This window comes from Oncorhynchus kisutch, linkage group LG2, assembly GCF_002021735.2.
Source record: "Oncorhynchus kisutch isolate 150728-3 linkage group LG2, Okis_V2, whole genome shotgun sequence".
In the NCBI taxonomy this organism is placed as follows: Eukaryota; Metazoa; Chordata; class Actinopteri; order Salmoniformes; family Salmonidae; genus Oncorhynchus; species Oncorhynchus kisutch.
Genome location: NC_034175.2, coordinates 25368403 through 25385807, shown reverse-complemented (window position 1 = coordinate 25385807; position 17405 = coordinate 25368403). Strand labels below are relative to the sequence as shown.

At 44.4% G+C, this 17405-nt stretch overlaps 1 protein-coding gene across 2 annotated transcripts; it reads left to right on the top strand.

Moving 5' to 3' along the window:
- The first annotated feature begins 164 nt into the window (after positions 1-164).
- cep85 (centrosomal protein 85) lies at positions 165-17400 on the top strand. 2 transcript variants are annotated; one of them, XM_020509357.2, is made up of 13 exons: positions 165-345; positions 2215-2346; positions 7135-7937; positions 10823-10956; positions 11380-11497; positions 11638-11823; positions 12022-12174; positions 12400-12554; positions 12746-12863; positions 13001-13051; positions 14809-14916; positions 15213-15456; positions 15884-17400. In XM_020509357.2, exons 2-13 carry the CDS (start codon positions 2229-2231, stop codon positions 16045-16047), a joined length of 2352 nt encoding a protein of 783 aa, XP_020364946.1. In that variant the 5' UTR covers positions 165-345; positions 2215-2228; the 3' UTR covers positions 16048-17400. The 2 variants fall into 2 exon arrangements, with proteins under 2 accessions (XP_020364946.1, XP_020364952.1); XM_020509363.2 differs by lacking the exons at positions 165-345; positions 2215-2346 and adding an exon at positions 4301-4541 and having other exon boundaries at positions 15884-17398.
- Positions 17401-17405: the final 5 nt, after the last annotated feature.

Genomic DNA, 17405 nt, shown 5'->3' with positions numbered 1-17405 from the left:
AGACACATCAATGACTTCTGTTGTAATTTACTTGAGTCTCAAGACAACAAATTTAATCGGTTTGCTCTATGTTCAATAATTCTACTGCATAATCTACCAATTCTATTATAATCAGATCTAGACAAATGGAACGTTCCCATGTCTCCATTCTATTTTAAAATGGGCGGGACTCTGAAGTTGCTAGCAGCTTGTGGTGTTGTTTGAGTCAAATCAGAGACGGTTAGCTAGCTAAACTCTAGAACAGCAGCTCTGGCAAAGGAGAACGATTTCTTGAGAGCGACCGAAATTACACATGTGCTAATCTCGGCACACTCAAACCGTTCATTTTCAAGTATTGCAGAAAAGGTAGGTTTAGGTGACGGAAGTTCTGTTACGCTGTCGCCATGGGTTGCTAGCGTTACTGATAGCTAATGTTATGTCATTAACGCAACTTTGTTAGCTAGCTTGCGTTATTTGTATTGAGCTAACTTTAGCTAGCTAATTTGCTAGGCTATGCAGCCGACTAACGTTTAGCTTTTTATTAAACAAACAAGCTAGATAACTAACAAACACAATTGACATGTAAGTTAGCCATCGACTTTATATTACAGTTGCGTTAGCTAGCTACCTACTGTTACCTAACTATCTCGTTAGTTCAAGTTGGGGTCCGTGGCTATTCTTTCCCCCCGCATTGAAGTAACATTTTAAATGGTTAGGGTAGGGTTTAGTGAAAACACGTCCCAAGAATCCCGGATAGCACTGACCGTGTTCGATTGGTAACGTTATTTAGCTGACCAATAGCTAACTGGCATAAGCTATATCTAGGTAGATGGTTAGCTACACAGATCTCGCTTTCTAACGCAATCAGAGCGAGAATCGTCTGTTTTCCAGTCATGTGGGCTAACTTCAACTGAAATATGGGATCTTCAGCAGATGCTATTGAGTGTTTCTGATACAACCGTGTAACATTCCCCTCGCCCCCTTGGCTCTTAAATTCAGTTTAGACTCTCTCACACCCCTCCATTAAACCACTCGAGCTCCTGTTATGTAATTTCGAGGTGTTTGTTCTTGCCAGCACAGTTGGTCTGTGTTTGCCCAGAAATACTGTTCATGTGGCTCTACTTTGTGGTCTCTTGAGCAATTGCTGGGTTATTATATAACAAGGGGGAGGGAAGGCTGGTGTTTTATATCTTCCTATACTGTTCTGCAGTTCACATTGCTTTAGAACAATCTGTGCTATTTGTCCACTCAAGGAGCACATTCAGCAGGACACAACATTTTGAAACGCTCAGATGTAAATATAGTATGTAGAACATATTATGGCATTTCTATCTGCAACTGAAAGTGGCCCAGAATTTCACAGATGTTCCTAATATCACTCTCCTTTCTTGACAGGTGACATTTTTTTTTTTTTTAAACTAGGCAAGCCAGTTAAGAACATTCTTATTTACAATGACTGCCTAGGAACAGTGGGTTAACTGCCTTGTTCAAGGACAGAACAACAGATTTTTACCTTGGCAACTCTGAGATTTGATTTAGCAACCTTTCGGTTACTGCCCCAACACTCTAACCACTAGACTACCTGCCTGACGTGAGTGGAATGACTACCTCACAGACATACCTGTAGTCTAAGCTGACAGGTAAAGCTTACCGTATGCTTCCCAGTCTAAACAGTTTGCGCCTATATTATGACATTTTGGTCTTTGGCAGGTTTTTTTCCCCGGCTGTTTGTGCACACTATATATATATATATATTTAATTTATTATTATTATTATTTCTGTAGCAATTTCAAGTTTTGTAGCCGAAGTCTACGCCCATTCGTTGATCGGTCAACATTACTACTCCTAGTAGGAACATGAAATGTTTGTCAAACCACAAAAAAATATATCTAAGATGTCCTCTGAAAAATCATCAAAATGAATGACAGTTTTCTTGATTTACCTTAGATTAATAAAGACTATTTTGAGTGTTTCTGGCAATGTTGTTGCTACGGTGGCTCAAGTGGGACAAACAACAATATTGCCTTGTTTCTTAAGCAGGGGTCTTTAGGGAGTATGAGAACACACTCACTTCGCTTAACCAAGTTCTGCTAGGAGCAAACGGAACCTATTTAGCTATGAGGATGCCTTTAGACTCCATCAAAATGAAGAGGGGGGATACCTGCTTGTCGTGAAATGCTATTAGTGTCACCTTGTGAATGATGGTTGTATTTTTCCCACATGTATGACTTTCAGCTGGGTTTCCTGACATGGAGTGGCAGACGCCAGCTGTGTCTGAGAAGTTCCAGAGCCGCTTTGGCCGCCGGCCTGGGACAGCGGACAGTGGGGACACGGGGCTAGGCGTCACCCCATCTGACAGCACAGAAGGTGAGAACGTTCACTCTTGCTCTGACTTCCTGCCGTGTACTACCATAACACCCATGCTTATTATGCAGCACGTGGTATAGCTCAGTTCTGTTACACCCCCCACACAGCTGTACACGGTACACACTGTTCTCTATGTTCACCGTGGTGCGTAATGTTAGTTACACTGCTGAGTGCTGACTAGCTCACAATTTTAATGTCTTATAAAAGTTAGCTTTTTGTTCAGATCGACCTCTGTGAATGTCAATTTGAAATGCCTTAGTTCCAGAGATGCCAGACATTCATAGAGTTGGAAAACGATTATCAGGTGTATGAGGTGATTGTCAGGTTTATTGGCTTATCACAAAGCTGTTGTCAGATCAGCACAGATCAAGGTACGTGTTACTCGCTGGACTTACATTTAAGTCATTTTGCAGATGCTCTTATCCAGAGCGACTTACAGGAACAATTTGGCTGGGGGGGGATTCGAACCAGTGGCCTTTCAGTGACTGGTCCAACACTCTTAACTGCTAGTCTACCTGCTGCCCTACCTACCGCCCTACCTACCATATCAACTTGAGAGCAGTCGATGGGAATGAAAAGGAGAAACCCACAGGAGGTTGCTGTTTCTCTCTGCGACTGTTATGTTTGGAACAAGGGGTCGGGGGTCAGCATCCTCTGTTGTTGAGTACAGCCTATTTATAAGCAGGGTGATGTGTTCAGGAGATTTACAAGGGGTAGATTATATTCCTTACCAGGTGGCTCTGCCAACCTAATTGAGGGATAGGGGGGATGGAATGTCAGGACTGGACAGCTAAATGGAAACACTGAACCCTTGCCCCCCTTTGCTGAGTGATACATGTAATGCTCACAGATTAGCTGCACCCGACAGGGTTTAAATAAGAACATAATTTGGGAAGTACTAAGACTGGAAGTTAATGTACTGTCTGTATGCCCTATTGAAGGTGGGACTGGTGTGCTTTAGTAGTAGTGTGTGTGCCTGTGGTAAGCCTACTTGTGATTCTATAGTACATTTCCTAATAATTGGGCGTGAGTCCATTAAACTATTGTAATCACGCCATGCCATCTGCATTCACAATTGAACACCTAAAAGGAGAATGGCTTTTAACGAGACATTGCAATTGTCAAGCAAGCTAGTGCAGCTGATTTTTTTTTTTCCCCCCCGTGCTGTAACTGATAACAGTGCTTAGCAACATGAGTCTTGACTCCAGTCTAAACTGTCAAAGGAAGGGGTCAGTGTGGACATAGTGTCGTGTCAGAGAGCTCAAAGGTCAGTCTGACAGGTCATCCTTCATCGGCACTTATGCGTTGTTTTGGGGGCTCTGGATGAAGTTGTTTGGTCTTTGAACGCCCCTGATTGTATCCTACTATCCAATTGTCTATTTCTATTTGTGATAGATGTATGTTTTGGTCACAGTTATTCCGGTACTGCTGGAGTAGCATTTTATATTATATCTTTGCCGAATTAGGTTTTGAGTGAGTTTACAAACCATTACCTGCTGGAGAATTAACTCTCAACTTCAATTCCACATAGGCCTAGTTTGTTCTCCCTCAAAGCGTCGGAGCAGTTTGGACTTGTCCTAGCCAGACAGACTCATGAATCAGTCGAGCCTTGAGGGCACCTGAACGTTTAATTTGAAGAATGTTTTCACTGGAAGAGCCTCTGTCTTTGCCAGTTCCTTCCCGTTGTGTGCTCACTAATTGTTATTTTCCCCCTGCCATTGCTAAGCACGTCTCTGTTCAAAATGAGCCGTGTTTTTTGGGGAAGTTTTTTTTAGCCTCCCTCACTGTTTCTAGTCTCGCTTTTGGGGTGTACGAATGTGACGTACGCGGGAAGGTGGGAGAGGGCTAGGTGCTTAAATAAGCAGCCAGCACGGATCGCTCTGTAACCTGAGAGTGGGGCTATAAATACCCCTAACCTTTCCTGCCTGTGTCTGTTTGTGTGTGGTTGCTCTGAGCGCTGTACAGGGCAGCCTGGCTTGGTTATTCTCTAGGACAATACTCCCTGCTGTACAAGGCCTTCCTGCCTGCGACACTACACTGCTGTCAGCCTAGAACCTTCGAGCCTCCAGAAAAATGCATTGGAAGGAATTAGGCAACCGCATTAAACATCTTGCTGCTGCAGCTCACCCCTTCCACTGGGCTGTTAAATATCACAGTTAATAAGATGTTTCTCCCAGTGTCGGAGTGAGTGCCAGGTGAGCAGTGCTGTCTGTTTCTCTTGAAATAGCTGTAAAGAAATGGGGCTTGTGTGTGGGGTCTGCTGTCACACAGGCCCAGTTGTTTTTTACTAGTTTACCAGTGCTTTAAACGCTGATGTTTCTTCATTTGAGAACCAATTTGTCTAACGGTTTCCATTTCAAAATATTGCTCTGTAGCCATTATCACACAATCAAAATGAGGTGCTTCTTTGGTGTGTAGTCTCATGATCTGAGGTTAGGCTATTTGCCTGTCTGTTCTTGTATGTGGTAAGGAGTCTGCAATGGGTTTCTCGGTTTGTGAATGAATGGTCTTTCTGTTGGCAATGAAATAAAATCAAACACGACTGTCTCTAAGGTTTATTTGAATTAGTCGCTGCCCTTTTTAAATGCATTGGGATGGACCAGGGATGACCCCTAAGACACATATTCTAGACCTGTTACTTTTAAGTTTGTTTTAAAATTGTTGCAACCCCTATTACTAGCCTGTTCAACCTCTTTTGTATCGTCTGAGATTCCCAAAGATTGGAAAGCTGCTGAGGTCATCCCCCTCTTCAAAGGGGGTAACACTCTAGACCCAAACTGCTACAGACCTATATCTGTCTTTCTAAGGTCTTCGAAAGCCAAGTTAACAAACAGATTACCGACCATTTCGATTCCCACCGTACCTTCTCCACTATGCAATCTGGTTTCAGAGCTGGTCATGGGTGCACCTCAGCCACGATAAAGGTTCTAAATGACATCATAACCGCCGTCGATAAGAGACATTACTGTGCAGCCGTATTCATCGACCTGGCCAAGGCTTTTGACTGTCAATCACCACATTCTTATTGGCAGACTCTACAGCCTTGGTTTATCAACTACTTCTCAGACAGAGTTCAGTGTGTCAAATCGGAGGGCCTGTTGTCCAGACCTCTGACAGTCTCTATGGGGTTGCCACAGGGTTCAATCCTCGGGCCGACTCTTCTCTGTGTACATCAATGATGTTGCTCTTGCTGCTGGTGATTTTCTGATACCTTTACGCAGACAACACCATTCTGTATACTTCTGTATACCCCTCTCTGGACACTGTGTTAACTAACCTCCAGACAAGCTTCAATGCCATACAACTCTCCTTCTGTGGCCTCCAACTGCTCTTAAATGCAAGTAAAACTAAATACATGCTATTCAACCAATCACTGCCCGCACCTGCTCGCCTGTCCAGCATCACTACTGGACGGCTCTGACTTAGAATACGTGGACAACTACAAATACCTAGGTGTCTGGCTAGACTTTAAACTCCTTCCAGACTCACATTAAGCATCTCCAATCCAAAATGATATCTAGAATCGGCTTCCTATATCGCAACAAAGCATCCTTCACTCATGCTGCCAAACATACGCTCGTAAAACTGACCATCTTACCGATCCTCGGCTTCGGTGGTGCCATCTATAAAACAGCCTCCAACACTCTACTCAACAAATTGGATGCCGTTTATCACAGTGCCATCCGTTTTGTCACCAAAGCCCCATACGCTACCCACCATTGCGACCTGTACGCTCTCGTTGGTTGGCCCTCGCTTCATACTCGTCGCCAAACCCACTGGCTACAGGTTATCTACAAGTCTCTGCTCGGTAAAGCCCTGCCTTATCTCAGCTCACTGGTCACCATAGCAGCACCCACTCGTAGCATGCGCTCCAGCAGGTATATCTCACTGGTCACCCCCAAAGCCAATTCCTCCTTAGGTCGTCTTTCCTTCCAGTTCTCTGCCTCCAATGACTGGAACGAACTGCAAAAATCTCTGAAGCCGGAGACACATCTCCCTCACTAGCTTTAAGCGCCAGCTGTCAGACCAGCTCACAGACCACTGCACCTGTACATAGATGGGCTGTTTACAGATAGGCTATCTACCTACCTCATCCCCATACTGTATTTATTTATCTTTCTGTTTTGCACCCCAGTATCTCTACTTGCACATTCATCTTCTGCACATCTACCATTCCAGTGTGTAATTGCTATATTGTAATTACTTCGCCACCATGGCCTATTTATTGCCTTAACTCCCTTATCTTACCTCATTTGCACTCACTGTATATAGACTTTTCTTTTGTTCTACTGTGTTATTGACTGTTTTGTTTATTCCATATGTAACTCTGGTGTTGTATGTGTCGAATTGCTATGCTTTATCTTGGCCAGGTCGCAGTTGCAAATGAGAACTTGTTCTCAACTAGCCTACCTGGTTAAATAAAGGTGAAATAAATCAAATAAAGTTGAGTTGGCTAAGGTCTACTTACTAGGTCTGTCAGCACTAGCGGTGTCACCTGACAGGCAATGTCGGCCACCCACTGACCCCAGGCACGGTGTGTAGTATGCTTTACATCACCATCTGAAAATAGTGTGGCTGGTATTGGGTAGGTACATCATACCAGCTCTCTGTAAAGGAGTCTTAAGCCAGAGATTGTTTGGCGAAAGGAAGAGTTGTAGTCTAAGGCCATTCATGGAATTCAAAATTCACCACTTCCCAGTGAAAGCAATGTAACTTGTATTGTTACTGAATGAATGCTGCTTCAAATTCGTAACCAAATCCAACGGTTCCTTTCTTTTACCCCTCCAGATTTCTGCAGTTCCAGCAGCAGCCCCTCGTTCCAGCCCATCCGCAGCCAGATTCCCATCCCCACTGCCCATGTCATGCCTTCCACGGCCGGACCACCGGCCTCCAAGCCCCAGCCCTGTTCCCAAGAAGATTCCCAGGCTTCTGCCGAGGCACACAGGCCCTCCTCAGGCTCCCGAACCTCCAGTGGAACCTCCAGCTCGAAGTCGTCCTCCCTCTCCAAATCAGCCTCTTCCCCCAACCTGGACATGACACAAGACGGCATGGGGGGAGCCGACCCCGCCGGACCCAAGCCAGACTGCTTGAGCCGCTATCGCAGCCTCGTGAACGGACTAGACCACTCTTTGTTCCCCTCGGGGGACCACTCTTGCATGGAAGAGGGCCAGAGGTTCGACATGCCTGCCATGGAGCCCACAATGAACCAATCTGCCCTGCTGGCGGGCTACTGCCCCGACGTCCGACTCAGGCTCCAGATGACCAGCCTGGGGGTGACTCCCGAGTGCAGCGGAGAAGCCTACAGGGGTGCCATGGAGCACTCGTACAAGGCTCTCCCCGAGACAAGGCCAGGGGTCCCCGGAGCTCCAGACCCCTACAGCCAGAGAAGCAGCCAGCCCGGTGGAACTGTGGCTGGGTCAGCAGGTGTGTACCCCAGCTCTCTGTATCTGCAGACCCAGGCTCTGTTGAGGGAGGCCAAGGCCTATGAACCCATGCTGCAGGAGAGATGCAGCGAGCTGCTCAGCTGGCAGCAGCAACAGCAGCACAAGCAGCAGCTGGAGAGTCTCCGTGTTCAAGTGGAGCAGATGCAGGTGAGCTGAGCATTTAGACGTAAGAACAGCTAGTGTAAGACTGACCCATTTCACTCTGGAGTACACATGTAGTTAACATTAGACCTGATCACAATTCCCATGTTAGGACAACCAAAAACATTTTAAGTGAGTAAAGTGGTTGAATGTTGCCAAATTTAGAGAAGATGGCTTCCTTTTTTAAATTGTTGTATTTATTTTAGCTTTAATATTGTAGCTTCCATCAGTGTAATTGTCTGCATCACTTCCAATCCCCCATATATTGTTTAGCATTTTGCATATACATACTGTCGTGTCATTGGCATCCGTAAAACTGAAGACTTATTTATCAAATAACTCTCTGTAATTATTATTACACGATTAAACTGATTAATCATGTAACTGTAATTAACTAGGAAGTCGGGGCACCAAGGAAAATATTCAGATTATAAAGTTATATTTTTCCTAATATAACTTTCAAATATTTTGATATCTGATCACTTGAATGATTAATGAATTATTATTTACCACACGTTAGTCTCATTCCAAATGTCGTAAATTGTTGGTTATCTGCACGAACCCAGTCTTCACCGAGTCATCCATACATCAATTGTCTTAAAATCATTTATTTACTAAGTAATTCACAGAAATGCATCACACAAACAAACAAAATATTTTTACAAAGAAATGATAGGGGGATGTGCCCTAGTGGGCTAAACCGGTATGGCGGCTTGTTAGACAGTGATAATTATAACAATTGAAATGCTAATCCTTTGCACATGAAAACTCACTCATTCGGGAACAATTGCAATCAATATATTTATGCTCAGTGAGTTGTTGGGGTCTCTGGTGAAAAGTTTGTTTCTGTTGGAGAGTCTGTCCTCTCTCGCTCTCTGTGTGAATGACATTTCACAAAATTGTACCAAACGGACCAGTTTGTAGCTGGATTCTTCACCGATCTTTTATACATTCTCCAGAACATAAATACTGTTCGGACCTCCAGTTCTGTGAGGTGGAAGAAATTCCTTTGTTCTCTCTGAACTCACTCTCTCTCTATACTGTGGCCATGAGGAGATCGTCTCCTCCAGAAATTTACAACCTGAGGTCGCAGCAGCCTGAGTGTAGGAGACAGAGGGTGATGGTGCTCACTGTACCCAAAGAGGGCAACGTCATGACAATACACACACACTACCAGTTAGAAGTTTGGAGACACTTACTCAAGGGTTTTTATTTATTTTCTACATTGTAGAATAATAGTGATGACATCAAAATGGAATAACACATGCAATCATGTAGTAACCAAAAAATTGTTAAACAAATCAAAATATATTTTATATTTGAGTTTCTTCAATGTAGCCACCTTTTGCCTTCATGACAGCTTTGCACACCCTTGGCATTCTCTCAAATAGCTTCACCTGGAATGCTTTTCCAACAGTCTTGAAGAAGTTCCCACATGCTGAGCACTTGTTGGCTACTTTTCCTTCACTCTGCGGTCCAACTCATCCCAAACCATCTCAATTGGGTTGAGGTCAGGTGATTGTGGAGGCCAGGTCATCTGATGCAGCACTCCATCACTCTCCTTCTTGGTCAAATAGCCCTTACACAGCCTGGAGGTGTGTTGGGCCATTGTCTTGTTGAAAAATGAAATTATAGTCCCACTAAGCACAAACCAGATAGGATGGCATATAGCTGCAGAATGCTGTGGCAGCCATGCTGGTTAAGTGTGCCTTGCATTCTGAATAAATCACTGACAGTGTCACCAGCAAAGCACCATCACACCTCCTTAATGCTTCACGGTGGGAACCACCCATGCGGAGATCATCCATTCACATACTCTGCATCTCACAAAGACACGGGGGTTGGAACCAAAAATCTCAATTTTGACCAAAGGACAGATTTCCACTGGTCTAATGTCTAATTCTCGTGCTTCTTGGGCCAAGCAAGTCTCTTCTTATTATTGGTGTCCTTTAGTAAAAAATAAAGAGAAACCCTTGAATGATTATGTGTCAACTTTTGACTGGTATGTGTATATATATATATATATATAACACACACAGTGGTGTAAAAATCCTTTGAAGTACTACTTAAGTAGCTTTTTGGGGTATCTGTAGTTCTGTACTTTACTTTACTATTTATGTCTTTCACAACTTCTACTTTTACTTCACTACATTCTTAAAGAAAATTGTGCTTTTTACTCCAAACATTTTCCCTGACACCTAAAAGTACTTGTCATTTTGACAGGAAATTGTCAAATTCACGCACTTATCAAGAGAACATCCCTGTTCATTCTTACTACCTCTGATCTGGTGGACTCACTAAACACATGTTTTCTTTGTAAATTAATGTGTTGTGTTCCTGGCTATCCATAAAAAAAATAATTGTGCTGTTTGGTTTACATAATATAAGGAATATTGAAATTAATACTTTTACTCAAGTAGTACTGGGTGACTTTTACTTGAGTCATTTTCTATAAAGGAATCTTTACTTTTACTACAGTGACTTGTGTACTTTTTCCACATTTGTGTGTATTTATTACCCTACCACCCCTCCCCCAACTGGAGCAAACTAGTGAACAACAATGCTTAGACCCTGTATTTCCAGCTTATACATACTATATATATTTTATGGACATATTTTGCTTGCTTTTAGTCCTGGCCTTCCTCTCCATTCTAGTTCTGATGTCCATCTGGTTTGATTTCTATTTGCCATATCTTTCAAACTGCTCTTTCCAAAAAGTTCTTAACCTAATATACGTTTTACAGGCACAGTATGTTTTACATTTGAGTTATTTTGCTATTAGTTGTTGTTAGTCACAACCTTCAGCTACATTCAAACCTTCCTTGGTTATAAGGCTGTTGGGTATTCTTTATAGTTGAGTCGGACATGTCCAATACATTGTGTGTGTGCAGATGATGACTGCTGGAGTGGGCCAGTACCCTGCTCTCTACTCCACCACCTCCATGCCACCAGAGACTAGGAAGTGGGAGGCGGCGATCAAAGCCAACGAGAGCATTCTGAAGGAGAAGGAGCTCGTCATCGAGAGGTACACGCCTATTACTTCAGATTGAAAAGGTTAACCAAACTCACTTCGGCCTTGCTTGAACAAAATAATCAGGTGCGCGACTGCTGGATAATCCCAAGAAGGTTTTCCTTACCCCAGGACACTGCAACTGGTGACTATCCAGGAAAAAAAGGAAAAAGTGCCTGCGTTGATCTGTCTTTCGGGGGGGGGTGACAAACAGGCTTATGTTCTGGCGTAGCGCGCCTTTATCAGATCCTTGGGTAGGCTGAAAGTAATCTCTGATCCATGAAGACGCTACTTTAAAGTGTCCTGGGGTAAGGGATATGTAATAACCTACCTGGAAATATTTTCTATACACTTCCAGCGGGCTGTGTCAGGGGAAGTGTGTGTGTGTGGTATCTGACCATGTCACTGGTGTTTTACTCTGGGCTGTGTTGTTTGTAGACAGAAGCAGCAGATGTCTCAGCTGGAGCAGCGGCTGCGGGAGAGCGAGCTGCAGGTCCACGGGGCCCTGCTCGGCCGCGGCGCTCCGTACGGCGATATATGTCTGCTCCGACTGCAGGTGAGCGAGCGGAGCACACTCGCACATCCTTTTACATTTTGTCATTTAGCAGACTCTTATCCAGAGCCCCACACACACTTCATGGAGCTGAAACTGCATGACCACGGATGACCTCGAAGTCTTTCCTGTGTGCCTTCCAGGAGGCTCAGAGGGAGAATGCCTTCCTGCGGGCCCAGTTTGCAGAGCGCGGTGACTGCGCCGCCCAGGAGAAGGCGGAGGCAGAGCGCCGCCTCGGTGCCGTGGAGGCGGAGACGCGGCGCCTGAACGATGCGCTGAGGGAGACCAGCGAGAGGCACGCCGAGGAGCTGAAGAAGCAGGAGGAGAGGGTGAGAAGTCTGGCCACAACATCACACTGCTACATTGATAGTCCAGTTGCTAATTACATAAACTGATTCCCTTTTCGAATTGCATAACGTCACAGTTATTTCATGTGACTTAGTAACTAGGTGTCGTGTTGCGGTCAGGGAATTTTTCTATTTATAAAAAGTGACTGTTATTCCATACTTAACGTTGCGCGTGTGTAGATTCGCAGCCGGGACAAGCACATCAACAGCCTGAAGAAGAAGTGCCAGAAGGAGGCAGAGCAGAACCGAGAGAAGCAGCAGCGCATCGAGACTCTGGAGCGCTACCTCGCTGACCTGCCCACTATGGAGGACTACCAGGGCCAGAGCAAACAGGTCAAAACCAGCACAGACTGCATTAAACACACACATACCTTCATCTCACTCAACACAACTACGTCCTACCTCATCAAAATGACTGGGTGTTTATGGTCACGTTCCAAGTCGTCTTTTTATTGCCATCTGGTGTTTTTTTAAATTAATAAGATGTATAAATTGTCTGATTTGCCACACGCGAGCGGGCCGTGACTTTAGTGCTGATGTGTGTGGTGTGTGTTTTAGCTGTCGGAGGCGGAGCAGCGGGCGTCCCAGCTGCAGGGCCGGGTCAGAGAGCTGGAGGTGTGTCTGGAGGAGGGTCGCTCACACACCCGGGAGAAGGACACCCAGCTGGAGGAGCAGAGACGCAGGGAGAGGGAGCTGCTCACCACTGTCACCAGGTTAGAAAAGAGCAAACTCTCTGAGCTATCCAACCAGGGCCAAGTATTTTACTACCACACACACAGCTTTACACTCATTCTGAAATGATTGCATTCCAGGTGTGTATGCACACTGATTTTAACATGCACGCCTACTCGTATAACCTACGCTGTTTGGATAATGACCCGTTTTGGTCATTTGTGTGTGTCAGTTTACAAGAGCGGGTGCAGGAGGGCTTGGAGGACGGGGCAAGGTTACCCTCCCTGGATGTGGAAATACTCAGAGGGGAGAACAGCAGCCTGAGAGAGGAACAGCAGAGACTTAAAAAGGTCAGTCTTTTCATCTGGTTCCTTCCTTACATTGACATTTTCACCCGGTACATTACATTGTGAAATGTTTCTCTGCTTTTTGTGGTTGTCGTCTCGTGCTGGTTCTAAAACGTTCCCATTCTTCTCTTCTTGTCCAGGTCCTAGAGAAGCAGCTGAGGGTGATGGAGAAACTGGGCGCCCAGATCGTAGTACGTGATACGAATTCAATCAGTTCACACCTCGGATGATGCAGTGGGGCAAAACAGTATTTAGTCAGCCACCAATTGTGCAAGTTCTCCCACTTAAAAATGAGGCCTGTAATTTTCATAATAGGTACACTTCAACTATGACAGACAAAATTGGGGGGGAAAATCCAGAAAATCACATTGTAGGATTTAAAAAAAAATGAATTTATTTGCAAATTATGGTGGAAAATAAGTATTTGGTCACCTACAAACAAGCAAGATTTCTGGCTCTCACAGACTTGTAACTTCTTCTTTAAGAGGCTCCTCTGTCCTCCACTCATTACCTGTATTAATGGCACCTGTTTGAACTTGTTATCAGTATAAAAGACACCTGTCCACAACCTCAAACAGTCACACTCCAAACTCCACTGTGGCCAAGACCAAAGAGCTGTCAAAGGACACCAGAAACAAAATTGTAGACCTGCACCAGGCTGGGAAGACAAAATCTGCAATAGGTAAGCAGCTTGGTTTGAAGAAATCAACTGTGGGAGCAAATATTAGGAAATGGAAGACATACAGGACCACTGATAATCTCCCTCGATCTGGGGCTCCACGCAAGATCTCACCCCGTGGGGTCAAAATGATCACAAGAACGGTGAGCAAAATTCCCAGAACCACACGGGGGGACCTAGTGAATGAACTGCAGAGAGCTGGGACCAAATACGCCGCCAGGGACTCAAATCCTGCAGTGCCAGACGTGTCCCCCTGCTTAAGCCAGTACATGTCCAGGCCCGTCTGAAGTTTGCTAGAGAGCATTTGGCTGATCCAGAAGAAGATTGGGAGAATGTCATATGGTCAGATGAAACCAAAATATAAATATTTGCTAAAACTCAACTCGTCGTGTTTGGAGGACAAAGAATGCTGAGTTGCATCCAAAGAACACCATACCTACTGTGAAGCATGGGGGTGGAAACATCATGCTTTGGGGCTGTTTTTCTGCAAAGGGACCAGGACGTCTGATCCGTGTAAAGGAAAGAATGAATGGGGCCATGTATCGTGAGATTTTGAGTGAAAACCTCCTTCTATCAGCAAGGGCATTAAAGATGAAACGTGGCTGGGTCTTTCAGCATGACAATGATCCCAAACACACCGCCCGGGCAACGAAGGAGTGGCTTCGTAAGAAGCATTTCAAGGCCCTGGAGTGGCCTAGCCAGTCTCCAGATCTCAACCCCATAGAAAATAGACCTCTGTCATTGCCAACAAAGGGTATATAACAAAGTATTGAGAAACTTTAGTTATTGACCAAATACTTATTTTTCCACCATAATTTGCAAATAAATTCATTAAAAATCCTACAGTGTGCTTTTCTGGATTTTTTTCCCTCATTTTGTCTGTCATAGTTGAAGTGTACCTATGATGAAAATTACTGGCCTCATCATTTTAAGTGGGAGAACTTGCACAATTGGTGGCTGACTAAATACTTTTTTGCCCCACTATCTCTATGGGGCGGCAGGGTAGCCTAGTGGTTAGAGCGTTGGACTAGTAACCGGAAGGTTGCAAGTTCAAACCCCCGAGCTGACAAGGTACAAATCTGTCGTTCTGCCCCTGAACAGGCAGTTAACCCACTGTTCCTAGGCCGTCATTGTAAATAAGAATTTGTTCTTAACTGAATTGCCTGGTTAAATAAAGGTAAAATAAAAATATATATAAAACAAATATGAGTAACCAAATGGACTTAGTAGCCATGCCTAACCCATGTCCAACCTCTGACCTGTCTGTAGACCCTGGAGGAGCAGGTGTCTCAGGAGGAGAGCAGCTCCCATGCTATGAGAGAGGAGGTTTGTTCTAAAGAGCAGGGGCTGCTCCAGCTCCGCACAGCCATGAAGGAGGTGAGACGGCTACTGGAAATAATGCTCTGCTCCATGTTCTGATGGGGAATCCTCTTGAGAGCCGCAGAGTTCATGTTCTGTCCTAATGCATAAAATGATGAACTGGACAGTAGGTTCAATTTCAATAGTTATTCATTAACCATGACATTTTGGGGTGCTGGAACTGTCCATTGTATTTTACATGGAGTATCTATGACGATTCTCCAGCACCCAACAATTTTAGGTGTAGAAACACTGAGTTGAATATGTTGCCTATTTCTGTCATTCTTAACAGTGTTTTCTCTGCCTATTCCCAGCTGTCGGCCCAGAACCAGGAACTAATGGAGCAGAACCTGACCCTCCATGAGCGTCTGGAGGACTCGGAGAGGGTGAACCTGGACAGGACGTCGTCCTCGCTGCGGCCGGCCGGGGCCCGCCTCACCCAGCGTCTCCACGGGGAGATGGCCTCGTGCCTCTGCGACCTGCGCTCCCTCTGCAACGTCCTGACCCAGCGTTCACAGGGCCGAGACCCCAACCTCTCGCTGCTGCTTGGCATTACATGTGAGTGAAGGTCACTGCAGGGTTTAGTAGCATTAAAAGGCTGCCGCTATTTTTCACTTAATCCTGAAACGCTGATCAGTTGTAGCTTGAATGTTGTCGCCACAGAATACTTCCAGCGTTGTAATGCGTTGTCGCCCTACGTCATACTTCCAGGTCTGTCACTTATCTTTTGAATGGGCTTGATGATTGTATCATCAATTTCCTGAAAGTGTTTGGTGGTTTAAGGTGTGTGTGTGTTTTTTTTTTGGGGGGGGGGGGTTGATGAATTTACTTCAGCCAGATGACTTATGTTCTTGTGCTGAAAACCATATGCTCTACATTTTTGCCCGTTGAAGACCATTCAAAAAGCCTAAAGTTAAAAAACGACACGGCTCCAAAAAAATAATAACTTTCATAGTGTGTAGTAACTGTTTCTTCTTCACCCCAGCTCCCCCGCCCATGGCAGAGCAGGTGGAGGATTGGCTGAGTCCTGAGGTCCTCCAGAGGAAGTTGACAGAAGCCCAGCAGCTGCGTCGTGATGTGGAAGAGCTCCGCACCACCGTCTCAGACCGCTACGCCCAGGACATGGGAGAGAACTGCATTACCCAGTAGCCCCAGCTGCTAGCCTGTCTCTAAAACAGACTGAACCATCAGGCTAATTGGTTAAGGCTTCCATGTTGGCCTTGCTTCTTCCATACTCCATTGAGTATGAAATGGAATCTCATGTTGGCCCATTGGGGACAGAATCCTTGATCAGGTCATGCATTTCAGTCAAAGGGCTTATGGTGAAAGAGCTGTTCTCAAACCAGTGTGTTTTTTTTTGTTTTTATCAATGTTTTACTGATACATTTGTTTCTTTGTGTTGTCAGAGGCCCTCCCATCTTTTTATGACACACATGGATGGGGTTGTTGTCTTTTTCAATAAATAACACTATTTTATTATTTAAATCTTCCCTCTGGGGAAATAATGTTGGATGTGGTTGACAATCAACTGAAAATATTTAAATCTGTTTTTGAGTGATTCAACAGGAAATGTTACTAACCCACATTTTTATTTTTTATTTAATGGCGTATTTGTAGCATCTGACTCTGGCATGTGGGTGGCTTTTAACAGTGGTAGGGCTAATACTGAAAATACATTGTCAGCCTTATAACAGAGATACTGTTCAGATACCTCTGTCCCGTCTGTAAATTATGATTTTATTTTAATGTTAGCAGATGTTTCTCTCAGGTAGTGGGCTTGCTTTGATGTTCAATCGTGCCTGTGTGTGCTTTTGCTGCCATCACCATGCAAGCCAATATACTCCCAGGCAAATTTTCTAGTGGCTTTCTTTCTCTCAACTTTACTTATTTTTGGTGTTTCAACTCAATACATTCCTTAAACATTGCTTCATGGGTTGTCCTCGAAGAAGATATGTCAAAGCTAGTTATGGGGGATAATGGTCTGGGACGATGTGGACTGAAGCCATTTTTACACACTCAACAGTATTTGTGGGACTGGTTATGGGTCTGTTTGCTCTTGCAGAGCAACATACTGTAATCTAACAGGTGAGTCCCTGTGCCTACTTTGTCCTGATACACTGTTCACTTTGGTGCCCTCATCTGTACTAGCAGAATGCTATCTAATAGCAAGAAATGTTTGGTTTCAAATGAATAACATAACTAATGGTTGTCAGAATTTTGTCATCAAAAAAATGTGACATGACTGACCACTAACTTTATTCTAGTTTGTTTCAGTGGTCGAAGAGCAAAAAGAGTTCATTTATTGCTGGAATGTCACGTCAAATGCTTTCCTTCAGTTGACGAACATCATGACACTAACTTGGGACAGACTTGTCTAGATGAGACTGAGTTCTCATTTGAGCTTGAACAAAGTTAGACAACTTGCCTTATGTCATATTTTTATATTGAATTTATCCTTAATTGTATTTACACTGAAATAAAGTTTGTTTTCAATAAGTTGGATTGGC

What these genes read in the sequence shown, in the direction of transcription:
- cep85 (XM_020509357.2), top strand. Translation starts at nt 2,229, where the DNA reads ATGGAGTGGCAGACGCCAGCTGTGTCTGAGAAGTTCCAGAGCCGCTTT. An exon ending in AAGGAGCTCGTCATCGAGAG is followed by an intron (nt 10,957 to 11,379) that starts GTACACGCCTAT and finishes TGTTGTTTGTAG; the next exon opens with ACAGAAGCAGCAGATGTCTC. An exon ending in TCCGCACAGCCATGAAGGAG is followed by an intron (nt 14,917 to 15,212) that starts GTGAGACGGCTA and finishes GCCTATTCCCAG; the next exon opens with CTGTCGGCCCAGAACCAGGA.